The 19,791-nt window shown below is 43.7% G+C and overlaps 1 protein-coding gene across 6 annotated transcripts in view; it reads right to left on the reverse strand.

Annotated features, from left to right (window-relative positions):
- The window catches only part of LOC124619560 (RNA-binding protein fusilli), a 775,817-nt gene that overhangs the window by 134,499 nt on the left and 621,527 nt on the right, over positions 1-19,791 (reverse strand). For all 6 annotated transcript variants that reach the window (XM_047146047.1, XM_047146046.1, XM_047146048.1 and 3 more), the window contains one exon: positions 7,573-7,665. In XM_047146047.1, the coding sequence (XP_047002003.1) occupies positions 7,573-7,665 (93 nt within the window). The remainder of the gene's footprint in view (positions 1-7,572; positions 7,666-19,791) is intronic.

A 19,791-nucleotide genomic window follows, 5' to 3' on the forward strand; every position in this document is an offset into this window, starting at 1 on the left:
CTCCATTGCGACCCATTGCTGGGCGCAAAGACCATGCGCCAACTAGTAATGAATGACTGAAACATGTCCTCCAGGATTTGACGCTTGGAAGAAGTATAGGGACATGCAAGAGAATACTGTCAATACAACAGCAATGAAAACTGTTTTCCACTTCCACTCTTCACATACCCTCTACGTTAGTTAGTTGTATGGCCACATAGTCAAGAATATCACTTTACCACTGAAGCTATATGTGTGTGTCTGGAGTAGCTCCGATACTTTGTTCTTACATGGCCACATCTAAATGTACCTTATGAAGAGATTTCCTTCCTGCTATACATTTATCGAAGGGCACGTTGTTGGAAAGGCACTTTAGGGCAATCTCAAGGATAAAAACTTCTGCACGGCAGGAACATATTAACAATACTACCACCTCACAAATTTAACGGAGCTCTTTGAAACCATGAGAGACCATGTCAATGACAACATATCTTTTTTCGGTTAACTACATAGTATTTACATAAACTGATAATGTCAGTGTTCCGTGCGTATCCAAGCCGTCAAACACTTAAAAAAAATGTTCTGCGATGTTTCTATAAATACTATTGTCAGCAAATAAAATGCTGCTCTCGCTCTCTATATGAGCTATTATACGATGTGATACATTATTTCCTTTTAGCACTAAGTTTCACTGATCGAAATAATGCAACAGATTAATGGAGTTAGGGAATATATTGCGGATATGCTTGTAGATATTCTAAATGATCGTAGTTTTGTGATTAATGAATAATGGAAGGCCAGGATAAAGAGTTTTTCAAGTGAAGGTGTTCAGTTTTAACAGGTATGCCTCTACAGCCTGTATTTCACGCATAAGATGAGGGAGGTTTCATCTCTCGGGTAGACCTGACTTTCCCACAGACTTCTCTCTGAAAGTCATCAGACGAAGAAGGAACTCAAAAATTCGATGCCGCCATGACGGGCGTTGGTTTAGTATAAAATGTTGTTATCCTGCCATCGCAACACGTCCAGTTCTCCAGTTGTCTATGCAAGACTTGAAAGAACAAGGACGTGCGCTGGTAAAATAAAAAGAGAAAGAGGACGGTCCGGTAAGCAGCCGGCGCCGATCACGGAGCTTACGTCACGTGACGGATGAGTGTAGCGGTGTCAGCGCAGGGCGGTCACGTGGGTTACTCACGTGGCAGTAGGGGAGGGGCATGACTTAACAATAAATGGTCGCAACGTGGGTTGGCTACAAGAGATGTTACAGCCATATGAACCACGAGTCTTGTACATGCGCGCAGCTGTGTACGAGAACGCCATTGATGTCTTCCAACAAAATCACAATTCTCGTATGATAACAACGCAAATTTTCCCGAAAACTTCTGTCTTGCTCTTCTACCGTGCTCGGAACAAGGGGGAAAGGGTGTGTGGGGAGGAGGGAGGGAGGGAGGGGAAGAGAGAGAGAGAGAGAGAGAGAGAGAGAGAGAGAGATATGGGGGGATGGGGTGTTATGTTCTGTGTACACTGCAATGTGTCTGATGATGTAGACGTTCTCTACTGCTTTACTCTCATAATGCAGCACGTTTCGAGGCTATCTAAAAAATTAATGAACGGTTCTTTCATACACCGTCGCTTTACTGGCTCGACCTACAAAAGCGTATTCCTTCGGAATTTATGAAATTGAAAAGCTGTTATGTATGAACGAATCTCAAGTGGTCGACTGACTGGGAAGAGTGCAAGCAGAAGCTGCTAAACTGGAGACTCTTAACGCCTGTAAAGAGTACCTGTAACAATGGGCTCGCAACAGAAGGAACATCAGCTCAGTAATCGGTCAACCAGTAATCGCTGTGAAACTGGTTCAGTAGCCACAGATTATTGACAGAGACCAGGGACAATATGAATCCACATGTTCGTGCTGCGATTATAGAATGGGCTATCTGACCACGTTTAACTACTGCACTAACTCTCTTGTAATTTTGCTCATGTTAACTGCTGTTCACGGTGGAACTAAAACTTCAAGTTACGGCAGTTACAAGCTGAACGACCTGTACAAAAAGAGTGCCGACAGATTACATGCCACTGATTATTAACGGCTTTTGAATGTTGCTAATCCCGTTACAATTAACTGCCAGCGTTTGCACAAGATATGACTACAAACGTGACCTTCCAGTATTTCACTAGGACAAAGGAATTGTGCGTCTTAACGTGGATGCCAAGTTGTAATATCTCAATATATACTTTTTTTAGTTTTAGCAAAAAAAAAAGTTTGCACATTAAGTTGGACAGGCATTTGTTAGATCATCATATTATGTTTTCACAGAAATCATTTGTCATTACGTCTACATTCTGAGAGACTGCTCGAGAAAAAAGTAAACACACCAAGCAGTAATGTTGTATGCTCTGTTGTCTCAGTAATGTTAGTGGCAGAGAGGAAGAAGTAGCTGTGTACATAATTGCAACCATGAATACATGTTCATGTCTGTTTAATTGTCGGTCACAAACGTTATGATCCAATTCTGAGACATTTCATTTTATGTACAATGAAGATATAAATTTGCAGCATCAGTCAGCACCACCGCACGGGTGTGACACCAGCGCAAAATTGTTTACAAATTGGCCTAATGTAAACCACAACATATTTTTCTGCTACCTGGCCTCTGGTCGGCAGTCTCACTTAATTACCTTTAGACTGCAATGCAGTTAAGAAGTTTTGGTTTATTATTTTATGGTCATTTCGAAGATGACACAAAGGTATCGAAACATGCTTAGGTAACAAAAAAGGAGAGAATAACATTGCATTTTGCATAAGGCCATTTATTTAGCAAGCGTCATTTCAGACGTGAGTTTCAACATGCAACAAATGATGAAGTTACAGATAAAGCTCAGTGTACTGATAACTAGTGTTGTGGCACAATTAGAAGTTTAATGCACAGTGGGCGAAAATATATAATAATCTGGGTGTAGTGTAAACTGCGCACGCCTGCGCACGCCACATGATGTTGAATTTAATAGATAAGAAGGCATAAATTAAATACCAGTGCAACTGGTTGCTTCAATTATACCGTGAATCCGTGTATGAGAGTTCAAAAGTCATGTGCCATAGACACAGAGTGTGAACCGGAACTCCACTGACAAACTTTCAGTGGTGCGGGTCACAAAAAGAAAAGAAAAAAAGTCTAGTAAGATAGGCTCTAAAATTCACACATTAGCAAGTATGGCGACTACTACATCTTCGATATTGTGAAACAAATCTTCTCTACTACAAGATCTTTGCGTACCATATTTTGAAAGGTGGTAGTATGGACCAAAACAAGAAAAAAGTTTCAGTAACCAAGAGCTCTGATGTGCATACCTTACGAGCTAAGTTTACTTTATCTGTAAAGGGGGTTGCGGTTGATTTGGGGGTGGACGCCAAACTGTGAGGTCATCGATCTCATCGGTTTAGGGAAGGATGGGGAATGAAGTCGGCCGTGCGCTTTCAAGGAACCATCCCGGAATTTGCCTGAAGAGATTTGGGGAAATCACGGAAAACCTAAATCAGGGCGGCCGGACGCGGGATTGAACCGTCGTCATCCCGAATGCGAGTGCAGTGTGCTAACCACTACGCCACCTCGCTCGGTATCTGCAGACAGGACGTGTTTCACAGTAGAGAAGATGGAAGTGCTCACAGCTCTTGACGTACGCACTGCAGAGCTCATGTTAACTGTATTTTCCCCCCCGTTTTGGTTCATCCTACCACCTCTCATACGGTATTTCTATAGGAACTAAGCAAGAGTCTGGTATATTTGCTGTACCGCAAGCGATACAAATTTAAACACGCAACCGCCTACTTTGGATGCTATACTAGTCTCTCTCTCTCTCTCTCTCTCTCTCTCTCTCTCTCTGCTACGACTGTTCCGCACTTCGCAGTTATTACGATAGGGGGGAGGGGGTAGAGGGGGGATTATTCCCGTACGGTGGTACTGACCTGACTGGCGTCCGAGCAGAGAAGGTATCGATGCTCAGCAGGTGCGGTAGCAAAACGTGCGCGAGGTGGTGGAGAGGCGCGCGCGCGCCATCACATGGCGCAGTGAGTGGGTGAGGCCGTTTTCTGCAGCGGCCCCGCGGAGCAGAGCGCCTGCCGCCGGCCCGGCCCGGACCGGCCCACAAAGGGGACCTTATGCAGGGGGCGGCCTGCGCCCGTGCCCACCCAATTACAGAGCCGGCCTGCAGAGGCCGCCCGCAGCCGTGGCGCGGCGCCACTCCGCGACCCGGCGGCCGCAACATCGCTACACAGTGTACGGCTACTACTGCTGCGGCACCGTTGTGCTCTACGTCCTGAACTGACGGCAAGACTCCCGTATCTACATTAATTGAAATTTCCGTCGCTGTTTCACAGAAAACAACAACAATATAAAACAAGTAACACGTTCTCCAGAACACCAGGAATATGTTACCTGTTTAAGCCACATTGCGATGTGTGGCGGATTGTACTCCTGGTGCCAGTAACACTTCCCCTTTTTCCTCTTGAGTCGCGTATAACCCGCAGAACAACGTCTCTCGATACCCTTCTGTATGAGCCCGAATTTCTCTTATTATAGGTTTACGGTATGTACAGGACGAAGTGGTATTTTGTATCGCTCTTCTAGGGACTTAAGCGCTAGGTATTGAAATAGTAACTCATCTTAAGATGCACAACGCCTCTCTCTTAACGTCTGCCTGTCGCTTTGGGCGAGAATCTCCGTGACGCGCTCTGGAGTGCTAAAGGAAGCTGTGACGAAACGCGCTGCTCTTATTCGGATCTTCTGTGGTAGGGGGTCTCAAACTGAAGAGCAATACCGGTACTCAAGTAGCTGTCCAACGAGGGTTTTCGTGCGTGGGCTATACTTTGTGAGGATTACTCCAGTGAATCTCCCCGGCCTTCTCTGCATTTAGTCATCTCACTTCACACCGTTCCGTACCAACAGCCCCATTTATTTATGGATGTGGCCTTTCCTAGACGTGTTTCAGTAATCCTGAAATCTAACAATAACGAGTCTTGCCGTCTGTCTATGCGCAATATATCACTTTCTTTTGTTGAGAGTCAACTGTCAATCCCTGAACCATTCAGGTCCTCCTGAATTTCAGTACATACAGCAGAATCATCTGCAAATACCTTTCACGATACTCCCAAACGTTATCCACTAGTACCATTTATATACAAGGTGTCCCAGGAGGAACAGTCAATATTTAGGGATATGACACGAACGTTTATTTGAAGCAAAAACCGTCATCTGGATATCTGCCTCCATTCCGAATGGTTTCCGAGACAGAACATATGCAACATACATATGTTTTCGGGCTCAGGTGTACAAACAAAAGCTGGATATGCGAGACGAACAGCTAGACTGCATCATGGACGCTGCTGTCCTCATTAGGGAATGTGCAGACAGACAGACAAGCAACACAACTTGTTCTCCCGAGATTGTGCAAATGCATTTAAGTTGACGGTGGATATTCGAACAGTTATTGTGAGCCATACACCAGCTGTAATGTGATGTGTACGACAATGCTTAAAGATCACTGCGTTAAAAACACATATTTCAATCGAAATTTTGTAAAACGCAATGTTCAGTAATTGCTGTACATGAGTAAATCTGACAATGCAGTGAATAATAAACAAAATAAATAACGTACATTAAATGTATGCTACAAACCATTCGGAATAAGACATGTGTGTCCACAAGAAGGTCTACATCTACATTTATACTGCGCAAGCCACGCAACGGTGTGTGGCGGAGGGCACTTTAGGTGCCACTGTCATTACCTCCCTTTTCTGTTCCAGTCGCGTATGGTTCGCAGGAAGAACGACTGTCTGAAAGCCTCCGTGCGCGCTCGAATCTCTCTAATTTTACATTCGTGATCTCCTCGGAAGGTATACTTTGCTTCAAATGATCGGTCCCGCCATATCCGTGAATACTGACACCTCTTCCCGGGAGACACACTGTGAAGAGGCCGCGCCAACCAGGGGCACAAGCAGTACAGAGTATCGGCTCGTAGTGTTTAATACCACTGTGCATTATATTCAACACTAACATACGGACATTTAACTCGCACACAATTCGTAGGAATTTGAAGTTTTATTTTCCACTTGGTTTCGCGTCTGTTACACCACTAAAATCAGGACGTGTAGGTTACTGAGCTCATGCCCTTCCATGTTTCGTACTTCACAACACACACCAGAAAAAGGGCTATGTGAACACTTGTAAAATGTATGAGGGAGAATAGCAAGTGTGCAATGAATAGGTAAATAATTTCCTCAAACGTTCCTGGTCATCCCATGGAACTAAGTTCGAGAAGCTGTAAAGGAACTTCGAATCCTGAAATAACTGTGTCTGGTGCTCTCAAACAGCAACAAGTGCCCCATATAGACAAAATAACAGCAATCGTAGAAATCTTTCTCAAAATACAGGCCGCAGGCATACACGTTAGCATGTGACATGTTGCCAAGACAATGAATTTTTCCTTAAAATCCCGCTGTCTCCGGTGAAGTAACATTCATGTTTCGAGAACATTTAATAGATCAGCAACCAAAAAGACGATTCAGGACATACAAGAGATGTGGGATATCCCTAAGTTTACTGAGACTGTGAACTGTTATGCAGTCCGTCAGTGTATTAACGCGCTGATCGAATGTGCGTATACAGGCAATTGTAACCCTGCAGTCGTACATATGGCTTCAGCAGTAGCGTACTCTCACTCCACCCAACTGATGACTGGTCACTCAGGGTGCTCTTGTCGAAACTGCTTCAGGATGAGACCGACACTTACTGCGGCCACGACGTTTTAAAACAATGAATTTGTGATCCTCAAGACTACGGTCACAATTGTTGACGTTACCTGTGCCATCAGTACAAATGTGTTGGACGCTGGTTGCAGTTGAGTAGAGGCTGATAACCATTGCAGACTACAATTAACAAAGTGACTAAAAGAGTGGCGCTGTCCCCAACACGAACGTTGCCGGATTCCATGAATTGTCCAATTTAATTAATAGAGATAGCGGCTTCAGCTTGGACAAATCATGGAATCCGGCAATTTCTGTAATTATATCACGAAGACGTCGGTAGCGCACCCATTTGGTTACACGTTTATAATTGTGCATTATTGTTTATCCAAGGCCACTCACAGGAAACGAATGTATAATTTGTTTTAATGAAAGCACGAAATATCCGTCTGATTCTGAATTGTGATAAATTCGAAACTGGTAACGGTACTTTTTAAATGAAGTAATCTAAAACCAATTTGTGGCTGGTTGCTGTACACCATAAACAATTTATTTCGTAACAGGCACGGCCTCCAACTGTGTCTTTGACAAAACTGCATAATCACTTGCTTGCTCCACACGTTGTATGACGTTTTAGTACAACATTCAAGATTACTCCATTCCATCATACACAGTGTAGAAAAGGATAAAATCTCACTGCACAAGACAGTACCTGGACGACTGAAGCTACGTTGTCTTAACATTTCAGCTCATACAACAAGAAAAAGAGAATGTAATAATAACAGCAGTAATCGTAGTTTCACGCCATCGCCGCAGGACCTGCGAAATCGTGGGAAGGCAGTTTGACTTACCGTCTGCGAGAAGCCTCATGGTGATGTTAACCATATCCTTCACCTCCCGCACGTAGAAGTCGCCAGCTTCCGTTTCCGGTACCATGCTGAGATCTGTAAACGTGCTAGTTAAGGAGCAACACCACATACACATATTGTCTCACCACATAAACATATTGTCATTAAAAATGTATCAACATCCATCACAAGCCCCTGTTGAGCCCTAATCAAGTGATACTTTCATATACATAGGGACTTCAAAAAGTAAGTTACATCACGCTAAGACCATTTTGCAACAAGTGTGGCGCGTTGTCAGAAAATAGTACATATTTAGGGGTTTCCTGCACACGTTGTTCCGCAGAAGCACGGATAACAGGTGCATGACAGTGCGATTGATATGGCGCTGGAAACCTACTCCACAAGTGAAGTACACGGAATAATAAGGTTCTCGTGGCCGGAATGTTTAAATTGCACGCACATTTACCGTGAAATTTGGGTGGTATAAAGACTAAATGCAAATCCTGCGATCAATTTCACCGAGACTGCACAGACGCAGGTGATTCTGGTCCGCCTTGCAGCCCACACCTTTCACCATGCTGTTTCCATATTTACTGCAAGCTGAAAGAACGTCTGGGGGAAAAGAGATTTTTCAACGATGAGAACGTTCACACAATGGCCCTCGAAATGCACCGTAACCATGGAGCGGAACGTTCCGGCCATCGTTTACAGAGGCTCGGTGACTGTGTTGAAAAACAGCGTCACGCATCTGTGTTCCTCTAAAGTGTACGCAGCATTGAGTAGTAGTTACTAGACCTCCCATAATAATGTGTAACTTACTTTTTGAAGCCCCCTCGTATATTATCGAACCAGAGGCCTGCAGTGCGTGTAAATTTTCTAGTAATTGTGACGAAATTAACAGCCGCGATGGAACCATTTTCAACAAATTCTTAGCGGGAAGCAAAGTAAAGAAGTGACTGCCAGGGCTTTTTCTTTCGACGGCTACCTTCAGAAACATGTAAAAAATGCGCCATACTGCCAGTACTCACTTGTCTCACAACAAAAAATGTGAAGGTAAAGATGGACTTGTTATTCTGAGCCCACTTCAAACTTATCCAGTCATCCTTTAACATTATCCAGTCATCCATTAACATTTTTAAAGTCACTTTTTAATGAACAATTCCGCTGTCCGCTGTTTCTCACACTGCAGCTTGCATACAAAAAGTTAGAAACGTGCTACACGATTGCACACGCAGCAGGACTATTTCGTCACAGCTGTCGTTAATGTCATCCAGGGTTATCCATGACTGTCATAAACTACACAGCCTTGCCTCTAGACGCCCTTGGGTTATCTTTATCCCCCTCCCAAAGCTTGTGGGTGAGTGGTGGGGGGGTTGAGGTTAAACGTCTATGGAAAGACTTCAAAACGTGGTTAGTGTCCAAGAGCGATACTATATCGTGCCGGCCGAAGTGGCCGCGCGGTTCTAGGCGCTGCAGTCTGGAGCCGCGAGACCGCTACGGTCGCAGGTTCGAATCCTGCCTCGGGCATGGATGTGTGTGACGTCCTTAGGTTACTTAGGTTTACCTAGTTCTACGTTCTAGGGGACTAATGACCTCAGAAGTTGAGTCCCATAGTGCTCAGAGCCGATACTATATCGCACCTGGCGGGAGAAGTAATCGGAGTTTGAGTAGCCAGTTAATATTCGGGCAAACACTCGAGGTTAGGCGAAACGAGAAGTCCTGTCCTGTTTCGTACGCAGGTAAGAGTGGCATGGGTGGCAAGTGGTGGCGCAGGGAGGGGTGGCAGAGAGCGGATTCGGAGGGGGCGGTCGCAGTACAAATACTGTCGTGGCAAACATTTTTGGTATGAAGTACAGCGGGTTTTCTTCTCGCATGTGCTAAATGTACCCGGGCGCTTCAAAGACAGACTGAATTTTTAAGACTAAGGCAAAGTACAAGCTCTAAAATTCTGGAAGACACCCATCCTCCTACTTGTCACTGTGTATTTGTACAAACCACCGAATAATTAGACTGAGACAGCCGGACTAGTTGCATCAAAACCAAACAGGACATCTGGAAGAAGAGATACCAGGTGCCTAGGTCATTAAACAAGCCAAATATTAACAGCGTATAACTAACACAAGAATTCTTTCGTTTATAAAAAGCACATTCTAATGCAATTTTTTTCACCTAATACAATTGCAAGGTGCGGAAATTATGTGGATACAACACTCAATACAAGTCTCAAAACACTTATCGTGTTTTAACACTTGTACTAGACGTTCCGGCGTGTTGCAAGAGAGACTGCACTTGAGCATGACGGCACTAGCGTCGCATCCGATTCTACGACTGGAGTCCAAGTGCTGCTCTCTGAAGCAACAAAAAAAAATGGCTCTGAGCACTATGGGACTTAACATCTGTGGTCATCAGTCCCCTACTTAAACCTAACTAACCTAAGGACATCACACACATCCATGCCCGAGGCAGGATTCGAACCTGCGACCGTAGCAGTCGCGTGGTTCCGGACTGAGCGCCTGAACCGCTAGACAACAGATACGTGATCTCGATCAAGTATATTGCTAACGTGAACGTTTCGGCGAAACTGGGCCATTTTCTGATATGAGATAGCCTAGTTCAACCGGAGCGGGTCCTGTCAATCTATGTGATTTGGACCGAAATTTTGCTTCGAAATTCATCACTACTGGTAGACTGACAAATCTGTTAACAATGCTAAACAGTTACATCGGAAGTGTTCTCTCATCTGGAGGACATAAGCGTGGCATCGACAGACGATGGGGCGATGACGTGTAGGGGATGTTAGGAAAGGCTCATTTAACACCAGTTCTTCGTGGAGGCAGGGGAGTCACGATTTCGTTAGGGCGGCTACCAGCATGGTGGAGATGCGGGCCGCGACAACACGAGCCACTCGTCAGCGAGACGTGGAGACGTGTCCGCTCGGTATACGGCCAGCGTTTGCACACGGGACCACGCCACGTCGCGCGATAAAACACCACCTTATCGTGCGCCAAGGCTGCTGCCGCCGCCGCCGCGCGGCGTCGCACCGTTACGTAAAACACATCTTTTCCCAGCGGGACAGCCGGTGGCCACACAGCTTCTGCCACCATAGCGGATGTTGTAAACTACCAGGTGTTTTTAAGTAGGGTACACCTACTCACAGAGGTTCAGTATGAGCTGCAGTTATCGCATGGCAGCGAAACCTTGCAGCTATTCTAAAGCGGAACCGATTTACACTGAAGGAAAACAAAAAATGGTTCCAATTATGGCCTACAGATGTAAATATGGCGCTGTGAATGCAACAAAGACGTACAGAAATGTTTACATATATAATGGATTCGTAAAGCGACGTGGGCAGAAAAAATCAAACAAGTCAGAAAGTAGTAATGTTAATTTTATTATTAGTCACTGCTTATACAGTTAGTTCAATATAAGAACCGGAAACGTTGACGAGATGCAGTACAACGCCAGATTTGCACCTGGTGGCCAAAATTTGAACTGTTTTCCACCATAAATCGGATCTGCATTAACGCATTAGCATATCTACTAAGTTTCGCTGCCATACGATAGTTACAACCCACACTCGGCCTCCGTCAGTAGCTGCACTTTAATTACAATCACCCAGAACCTTCAAGTCTGCAGCGGAAGATACGAATCTGAGGGAGTACAGCGAGCCAAAAAATTGACCACACTAATTTTACGCAATATTTCGCTTGCAATTTTCAAATACTTTGATACTCTCTAATGTCACACAATGCACCATTTTCTCTGCAAGTATTTGCTCATATATCTCCTCCTTGCTTCTTACACAAACTGATATCGAATTAATTGGGTGGCTAATACAAACTACATTACCTATTGCCTGGAGTAACAGAAAAATCATATGCGAAATGATTTCCCAGATACTCTAATCGCAGTGTGTTGTTCAGCAAATTACGTCCAGTGCTTGCTGCTCGGATTACAGTTTATTTCTCCTCCGTAAAAAATATTTCCTAACCCAATAACATTAATTAAGAGATCTATTCTCATACACCAAAAGCGTAGCCTATGGACGTTTGTTTCCTGTTGTGTTCTAAGTGCCATCAACTCCACAACGCTGTAATAGAAAAGACCTTTCCTTGCCTCTGGTACTTCGCGAAAAATTTATGCACTGCACTACAGAAGAGCAGAACTTTACCTTACTGAAGTAAAACCGTACAATTGTATCCTTTAACCAGAAGCTTGTGTCATTACCTCCTATAGGAGAACACATCCTCATTGTGACAACAGTGACAAGACATCAATTTACGTATTCAAGCAGCACGACATAAAAGTTGGGACCCTTAATTTCTACAACAAAAGAAACCAAACTAGCACAGAGCCGTACGCAAACGACTCTCAAACGACTAACAACAACATGAAGAGCACAGTGAAGTAATATTCTAGGGCAAACTATTTTTCGCAGTAAACTAAGATTATATAGCAAACTATTTTTCTGTCATTGATCCTTTCTCCAATGCAGCTAGAACTAGATTCAGAAAGTAGTAACGCGACAGGCCGTATCTGACCAAATGAACCCGAGGAAGGAGGCAATCAACAATGAACCAGTAACCCCATAACTCACCCCATGGCCACCCGAATTTTTTCAAGAATCGAACTCCCATGATTAAAACAGCGTAAAACAGCGTCAAAGGTCTGGAAACTTTTAAAGTAAGCTATTGTATTAAACATATGACACACTGAAAATCAAATTTTTGTTGCCTTTGGAAGTCGTTAGACAGGCAACGTGCAGCTGGGACTGGGTGAACGTTTTAGCCGGTTAGTAAAAGGCACACACAAATAAAAACGAGACAGATGAAAAAAAGTAAGGAGACATTATTTTAGAAATAATTGCCATACCTCGTAATACGTTTATCCCACCGTTAGACAAAACGATCACTGCGTTCATGGAAAAAATGTTTGCGGTTGTCTACGAAACTATGATTGTAACCAGGTGTGTTTTTCTTCGTCCGAAACAAACCGACAACAACAAATGTCTTTCTTCATGGCTCGTCCACATGTTGCCGAGGTTGTTGCGAATAAACTGCAGACGTTGGAAACCCTTACACATCCTCCGTACGTCCCGATCTCTCCATATTTTTACAGTCCTGAAGAAAGTCAGTCGTGGAGGTCGATACCATCTGGACGAACCATGGTTCCATAGGCAGTCGCAAACATTTTTCCATGAAGGAAATAGCCATTTGGTCTCAGAGTGATATAAATGCTTTAACAGTTATGGTAATTATTTTTTAAATAATAAACAATTTACTTACTGTTTTCCATCTGCGTCGTTTTGATTTGGCTGCCCAGCCATTTGGTCTCAGAGTGATATAAATGCTTTAACAGTTATGGTAATTATTTTTTAAATAATAAACAATTTACTTACTGTTTTCCATCTGCGTCGTTTTGATTTAGCTGCCCTTATAACATAGATTACACATGTTTTAATTAAGTGACAAGTGATAAGAGTTACGAAATTAACTGCGCTGAAGTACCGAATATTTATCGGAAATTATTAGCACATGGAGAGGTTAACAGATGAAATCAAATGTTTGTGTTTCATATGAGTACTGTGTTTCTTTAAACAATTCGGCCCTGCCTGACCACATTTTTTCTTCATGCAGCTAATTTATATAAGTAAGTTACGGAAAGAGAACAGTACAATTCGTTAATTTCCGAATGAAGTTCGCAACTTCAGCTGGAAGATCATGTCATAGGTATGTGGCGACGAATGAGCGACTGTGTTCTGCCTACAATGCAACAATGCGAAGTCGTACAACCGTAGGTCAGGGTGTGCAATGGAAAGAGTCAGCGTACCTCCTCGTAACTGGACTTTAAGATGGATTAATAAAAATCCAAGAGCGCTGAAAACCTCCCACCATGAAACTCTACGGATAATACTGTAGTTCCACAAAATATAGTGTCTTATGGCACGTTAACACCCGCGCGATCTGTAATTACTATAGCTTAGCACAAAATAAATACACTAAACACCTCACGTTTTGCTCCAACGGCACTCACTACAGATCCTAATCAGCTGTCAGACACTCCGATATTATTAAACGCGGAAGCTATAAATTCCGCGAATACCGTTAAGGATAGCACAGAAAATCTGAAAATCTTCTGTTTGGCTACAATTTTAAAAATGTCTGTTAAGTTGTCACAGTACATTTTTTGTGTGATTTTAATTAAAAGTGTAATGTGTCATCCTCATTTGCTATATACGGCCTATTCCTCTCAAGTCCCTTTGCGGAAAAGTTTGAGAATATCACCAATAGTCTAACAGTATGGAACTATACTATACACTGATACACTAAAGAAAGGATACTCTACGAGAAAGTCCTGCGACTGGTCTACGGTGGACTTTCTCGGTGACACGAAAAAATTTATAAACTTCCGAACACTGAAAATGGTAAAATCAACAGTCTCGGCAAGAGTGCCCTCCTGGTCTCCCACAATTTCGATACCACGTCCATAACGAACGAAAAGTCGACATATTATAGCAGCCCCTGTGCGTGTCGTTCGACAGACAAGGTGGCACTGATGCGATTCTCGGCGCACAAGAAATGTCTTGGTACGCCCTGTCCCGGTCTTTCCACGGGCATTGCTGCCGTGAAACATGTTTTCCAACTTCAGACATGACCCCGGGCGTCTATTCTAAGAAGACACTCCTTCCAAAAGATGACAGAGCTGTAAACGCAAGATAAAGAGCGGTAGTGCTTGTGCAGCTACGCAACAAGACGCTGCGACACTTCTGTCTGAATTTACCGTCCTCGAACACAACTGCGCCAGCACTTACGTGCGGCATTGCTCCTCAGGATGCAACGTTTAACTTGGTCCATGAACGTTGCTACAAAACGAGAGTGTTTCTTCAAAATGAAATTAAAGTTTTTCCACAAATTAAATCTTATGCAGTGTGTTGCTTTGTTATCAGCAAAAAGCACAGGCTAATCAAGACCCCCAGACAATGAGAGAGATTAGCTGCCGTCAGCAGAAACTCAGAACTACAAATATTCTTAAGAAGGAACCGTTCATTTTCTCACATCCATGCCGCGGCAGTTCTAATGAATACGCGGCAGTTCCAAAAAAAAAAAAAAAAAAAAAAAGACCGACAACAACAACAACAACACGATGTAGTCCTCAGTCTGAAAGCTCGTCTGAACAATCCTGGGGATGACACTAGTATCTTTTTCATTAATTGGAAACCGCCTCAGACAACGAGTTGAAAAGTGACGAAGCTTTAGTTCACACCCAAAGCAAAAAGCAGCTCAGAATTTCAAAAAACAATATATAGAAACCGAATAGTTATTATAGTAAACGTTTCTTTTGTTCAATGACCAGTTTCGAATGCCATGATTATTATCAGACTGATCTGTGCGCTCGAAGTTAGTACCAGAAGAAAATAAAATTTACACTCATGACTGGCATCATCATGTTTTGTGGACACTGTCGAAAGCTGCGGTTATGAGAGAATTAAGCGACATGTGCACCGTGAACATTTAGTAGAGCAAATCCGACGCGAAGGACTTTCTGGTTACTCATCTATACATGTATTTATACCACAAGACACTGTACAGCGCATGGCAGAGGGTACTTCGTACCAAGATGATCCATTTCCTGTTCTATTTGAATCACATACCAAGCGAGAAGGGAAATGACTTGAGTTTACGTACGCGCCCGTATCTCTCTTACACTGAGGATCCTTACTCGTGATAGTCTATGGTAGCAGCAGAATGGTCCCACTGTCTTTATCGAATGAAGGTTATCTCAATTTATCACACAGAGTTTCGCGGGAAGTAAGTCTTTTTTTCCCCCCCAAGGCTTCCAGTTAAGTAACCAGAGCCTTGCTGTTGAACAATCGTATGGGGTATAACGTCCTGTTACGAACACAGCTGCGCGTCTCTGAAATCGTTCGTCTGTTGTCATGTCTACTTGGTAAGGACCTGAAACACTGCAACAACACTCGAATTGGTCGCAATAGCGTCTTGTTCGCGATTTTCTTTACTGCACTTTACCAAAACTCTTCCCACAAATCTACGTCTCCCACTCATCTTCCTTAATACTGATATTACGTTACTGTCTCATTTCAACAGATACTTGGTATAATTTTACAATGTGACGGCTTCGAGTGTTCACCACTGGTCTTGTAAACGGATACTATCAGGTTCTCTCCGTTCCCGAACTCCCGCGTTTGAAATTATGTTTATTTAGATTCGATGGAACTCGCTAAGCGTCGGATGAGTAGTGTCTAGTAATTTACGTTCGCTTTTAAACAAAAGCTAATTTACCATGGACCCTCTGTATTTCTGACGACGTATCTCCCGAATCATGTGGCTTACGCTAATATTTTTCAGGTAGATTTACTACTGTATGTAGACACTGTCACCATGTGTTGCGAATACAGGAAGAAATAAGTCTTCCTTACTGTATGAGCAGCGAAAATCTAACCAATAAACTTTTTCCTTTCATCGTTTAGTAGGTAGTATCAGCGAAAAAAAGTTTATAAAGGTTTGTAATTACGTGCTAAGTTTGTTGGAAGTCGCTAAGCGGTCTCATTCTCAAATACTGGATGAATATAGTCTGAAAATTTGCGCGCCCTGAGTTTCGCTGCGTCCACACACACACACACACACACACACACACACACACACACACACACACACACACACACTTCCATCTAAAATTCTACCTTTTAATGAGTAGATTATGTCACCATTTTGAATTCTTACATTCAGTCACTGGTGAAACGAAATACTGAAGATTAAATTTTCGATGCCTCTGCAACTGCACCGGAATATTGTACGGCGGGTAATTCGGTCGCGACGTTGAGTGATCTAAGTGGAGGAAGTCAGTTCCAACGTGTGAAACGTCAACCAACAAGTAATTTCAATCAGACTATAGGTTCAATCTCTATCAAATATTCTTCGTGTGAATCTCGTATCTGTGAGGATACTACGTAGAATCGTATCGTGGTTATTAGTGGACGATGTGACGTCGTACGCCCTTCCGAAATCTAGGTAGCTCGAATCAAAGTGTTCGAGTGACAGGCGGAAATCGGGAGGCACGGAATATGAGTGGAACGCTTGTGTTAGCCATGGGGGCAGAGTCGCAGTGCAAAGACGGACGGCGGCGGCAGTCGGCGGTCGTGTCCGCGGTCGCAGGCATCCAGCTGACTGGGCAGAACGGCGGAAGAACAATCGTCTGCGCCAACACGCTACTCCTGTTTCCGGCGGCGCAGAACACCGGACACCCGAAACTGCCGACGTCACCTGTGCTGCCAATGGGCGCTCCCGTTACAGTGCACACTCGGGCCTTTCTCACTTCCTCGCGACAGCGAACCAAACGCGTCAACCTCAACCGGTATTCGTCCACCACCATACTTTCACCACACATGGTCCTCTAAAATTACTCCACACTTGCTTTACTCCGACTCGAGATCAGACTTATCTAGGCAGTAATAGTGAGAATACCATTAGCTTTGTCCAAAATCTAATGAAAAGACTTCGAGTATTATTTTTAGTCTTTTAATTGGTTTAAATGCATTTTTTTAATTTCTAATACCTCCCCGATCTTATTCAATCTGTATATTGAGCAAGCAGTAAAGGAAACAAAAGAAAAATTCGGAGTAGGTATTAAAATCTATGGAGAAAGGTTCGCCGATGACATTGTAATTCTGTCAGAGACAGCAAAGGACTTTTAAGAGCAGTTGAACGGAATGGACAGTGTCTTGAAGGGAGGATATAAGATGAACATCAACAAAAGCAAAACAAGGTTAATGGAATGTAGTCGAATTAAGTCGGGCGATGCTGAGGGAATTAGATTAGGAAATGAGACACTTAAAGTAGTAAAGGAGTTTTGCTATTTGGGGAGCAAAACAACTGATGATGGTCGAAGTAGAGAGGATATCAAATGTAGACGGGCAATGGCAAGGAAAGCGTTTCCGAAGAAGAGAAATTTGCTAACATCTAGTATAGATTTAGTGTCAGGAAGTCATTTCTGAAAGTATTTCTATGGAGTGTAGCCATGTATGGAAGTGAAACATGGACGATAAATAGTTTGGACAAGAAGAGAATAGAAGCCTTTGAAATGTGGTGCTACAGAAGAATGCTGAAGATTAGATGGGTAGATCACGTAACTAATGAGGAAGTATTGAATAGGATTGGGGAGAAGAGGAGTTTGTGGCACAACATGACAAGAAGAAGGGATCGGTTGGTAGGACATGTTCTGAGGCATCATCAAGGGATCACCAATTTAGCATTGGAGGGCAGCGTGGAGGGTAAAAATCGTAGAGGGAGACCAAGAGATGAATACACTAAACAGATTCAGAAGAATGTAGGCTGCAGTACGTATTGGGAGATGAAGAAGCTTGCACAGGATAGAGTAGCATGGAGAGCTGCATCAAACCAGTCTCAGGACTGAAGACCATAACAACAACAATACCTCGCGGAGTCATTATGACTATCGCACTATGTTTTTTTTTTTTTCTCTTATTTCTCTTCCTGCCATCCTTTTGTCGTTTTGAATGTGCTCGTGTCGCTTATAATCTGTAACCAAGTGCTAACTTGCTCTTCTTATCTGTAGCTAACGCGGCAACCCGTGTAGCCAGATTGAGTATAGTTTCAGGTAACCAATGAAAGATAGCGAGAGATTAAAATTTGTTTTTAGCACAAACTGAATTTGTCTCGAGTTTGCTCGTAGAGGTCAACCTTAAACGCCGTGAACAACACGATCATGATTTTAGTTCTGTCGGACATTGCTGATCGCCGTTTTCTCGTATAAGCTGCACATCACGAAGTTACGGTGAGGTTAAGAGACGAGTTTAAATTCAAGGCTACAAAAGGCGTCCTCTGCAGCAGTTCAGTCATTGGTCAGTTAATATCAGCTGTCGGCCGATCATCTCCCATTTCCGTCATACCTCTTGGCGGCCGTTTCCAGCACTGCTACGCGTTATACAGGATTTGTGAAGTGACTTGTGTGTTTGTATGTCGTCTATAACCGAGCGGTAGCCGGCAGCCTATGTGGCAACACTGTAGCGGAAAGTGACGGACGTCAATCATCAAGTAATTTTCATCGGACTGCAGTTGTGAGTGCATTATGTCGGAGCTAAGTGAATTCGATCGCCGGCAAATTTTTGATACCTCTACGGAACGTGCTTCCGTTACCAAGATAGCCGACGTGTTTTGTTTTTCAAGAGGCACCATATCGAAGATTTATACTACACAGAAAGCGGAAAAAACATCATCCGCTAAGTCACAACGCGAACGATAGTTTGTGCTGAGTAATGGTGATGGACGGTAACTGAAGAGGACTGTGGCGAAAAATAAGACATCTGCAAAAGTCAATAAAGAACTTAATGTCGCAACCACAGATCCTGTCCGCACCAAGACAACACGAAGGGACCTTCATAAGCAGAGAATTCCTGCGCGACCTGGAATTCCAAAACCGCTCGTCAGTGCTGCAAATACCCTTAACAGGAAAGTGTAAGGCTGACGACGCAAATGCTGAACTGTGGAGCAATAGAAGAAAGTTTCGTCGGATGAGGCTTTCCTCACACTGTTTCCAACTTGTGGACCAGTTTAGGACCCGAGAGTGAAATATTGCGAGGGTTTGGTGGTGATTCGGGCAGCGATGTTGTTGTATTCCACAGGCACCATGGTTATCCTGCAAGGTCGCATTACTGCCAAGCATTTCGTGACCATTTTGGCTGATCAGGTCCGTCTCATGGTACAGTGCTTGTTCCCCCGTGGTGACGCTGTGTTCCAAGACAACGGGGCCCCTGTTCACACAGCTCATATCGTCTAGGACTGATTTTGTGAGCACAAAAGACGAACTGTCGCATCTTCCCCGGCCACCAGTCACCACATCTCAGTATTATTGAGCCTTTGTGGTCTACTTTGGAGAGAGGCGGGCGTGATCGCTATCCGTATCCACCATCGTTAACTCAGCTTGCCACTATCTTGGAAGAAGAATGGTATAAAACTCCCGTCAAAACCATACAGGACCTGTATTTATACATTTCGAGGCGACTGGGTGTTGTTTTGACTGCAAGCAGGTTTCCTGCACCGAATTGGACACGATAATTGGTGTTTCCATATTTTTGTCCACCATCTGAAAGTAGCAAATTGTGTGTGGTTAAATAAAACAACAACAAAAGAGGATAGCCCGATATTCAAGCCAAAGCTGTGCCCACCCACAACCCCGCCCCATGTC

The sequence above is a fragment of the Schistocerca americana genome, chromosome 6 (genome assembly GCF_021461395.2).
Source record: "Schistocerca americana isolate TAMUIC-IGC-003095 chromosome 6, iqSchAmer2.1, whole genome shotgun sequence".
Classification (NCBI taxonomy): Eukaryota; Metazoa; Arthropoda; class Insecta; order Orthoptera; family Acrididae; genus Schistocerca; species Schistocerca americana.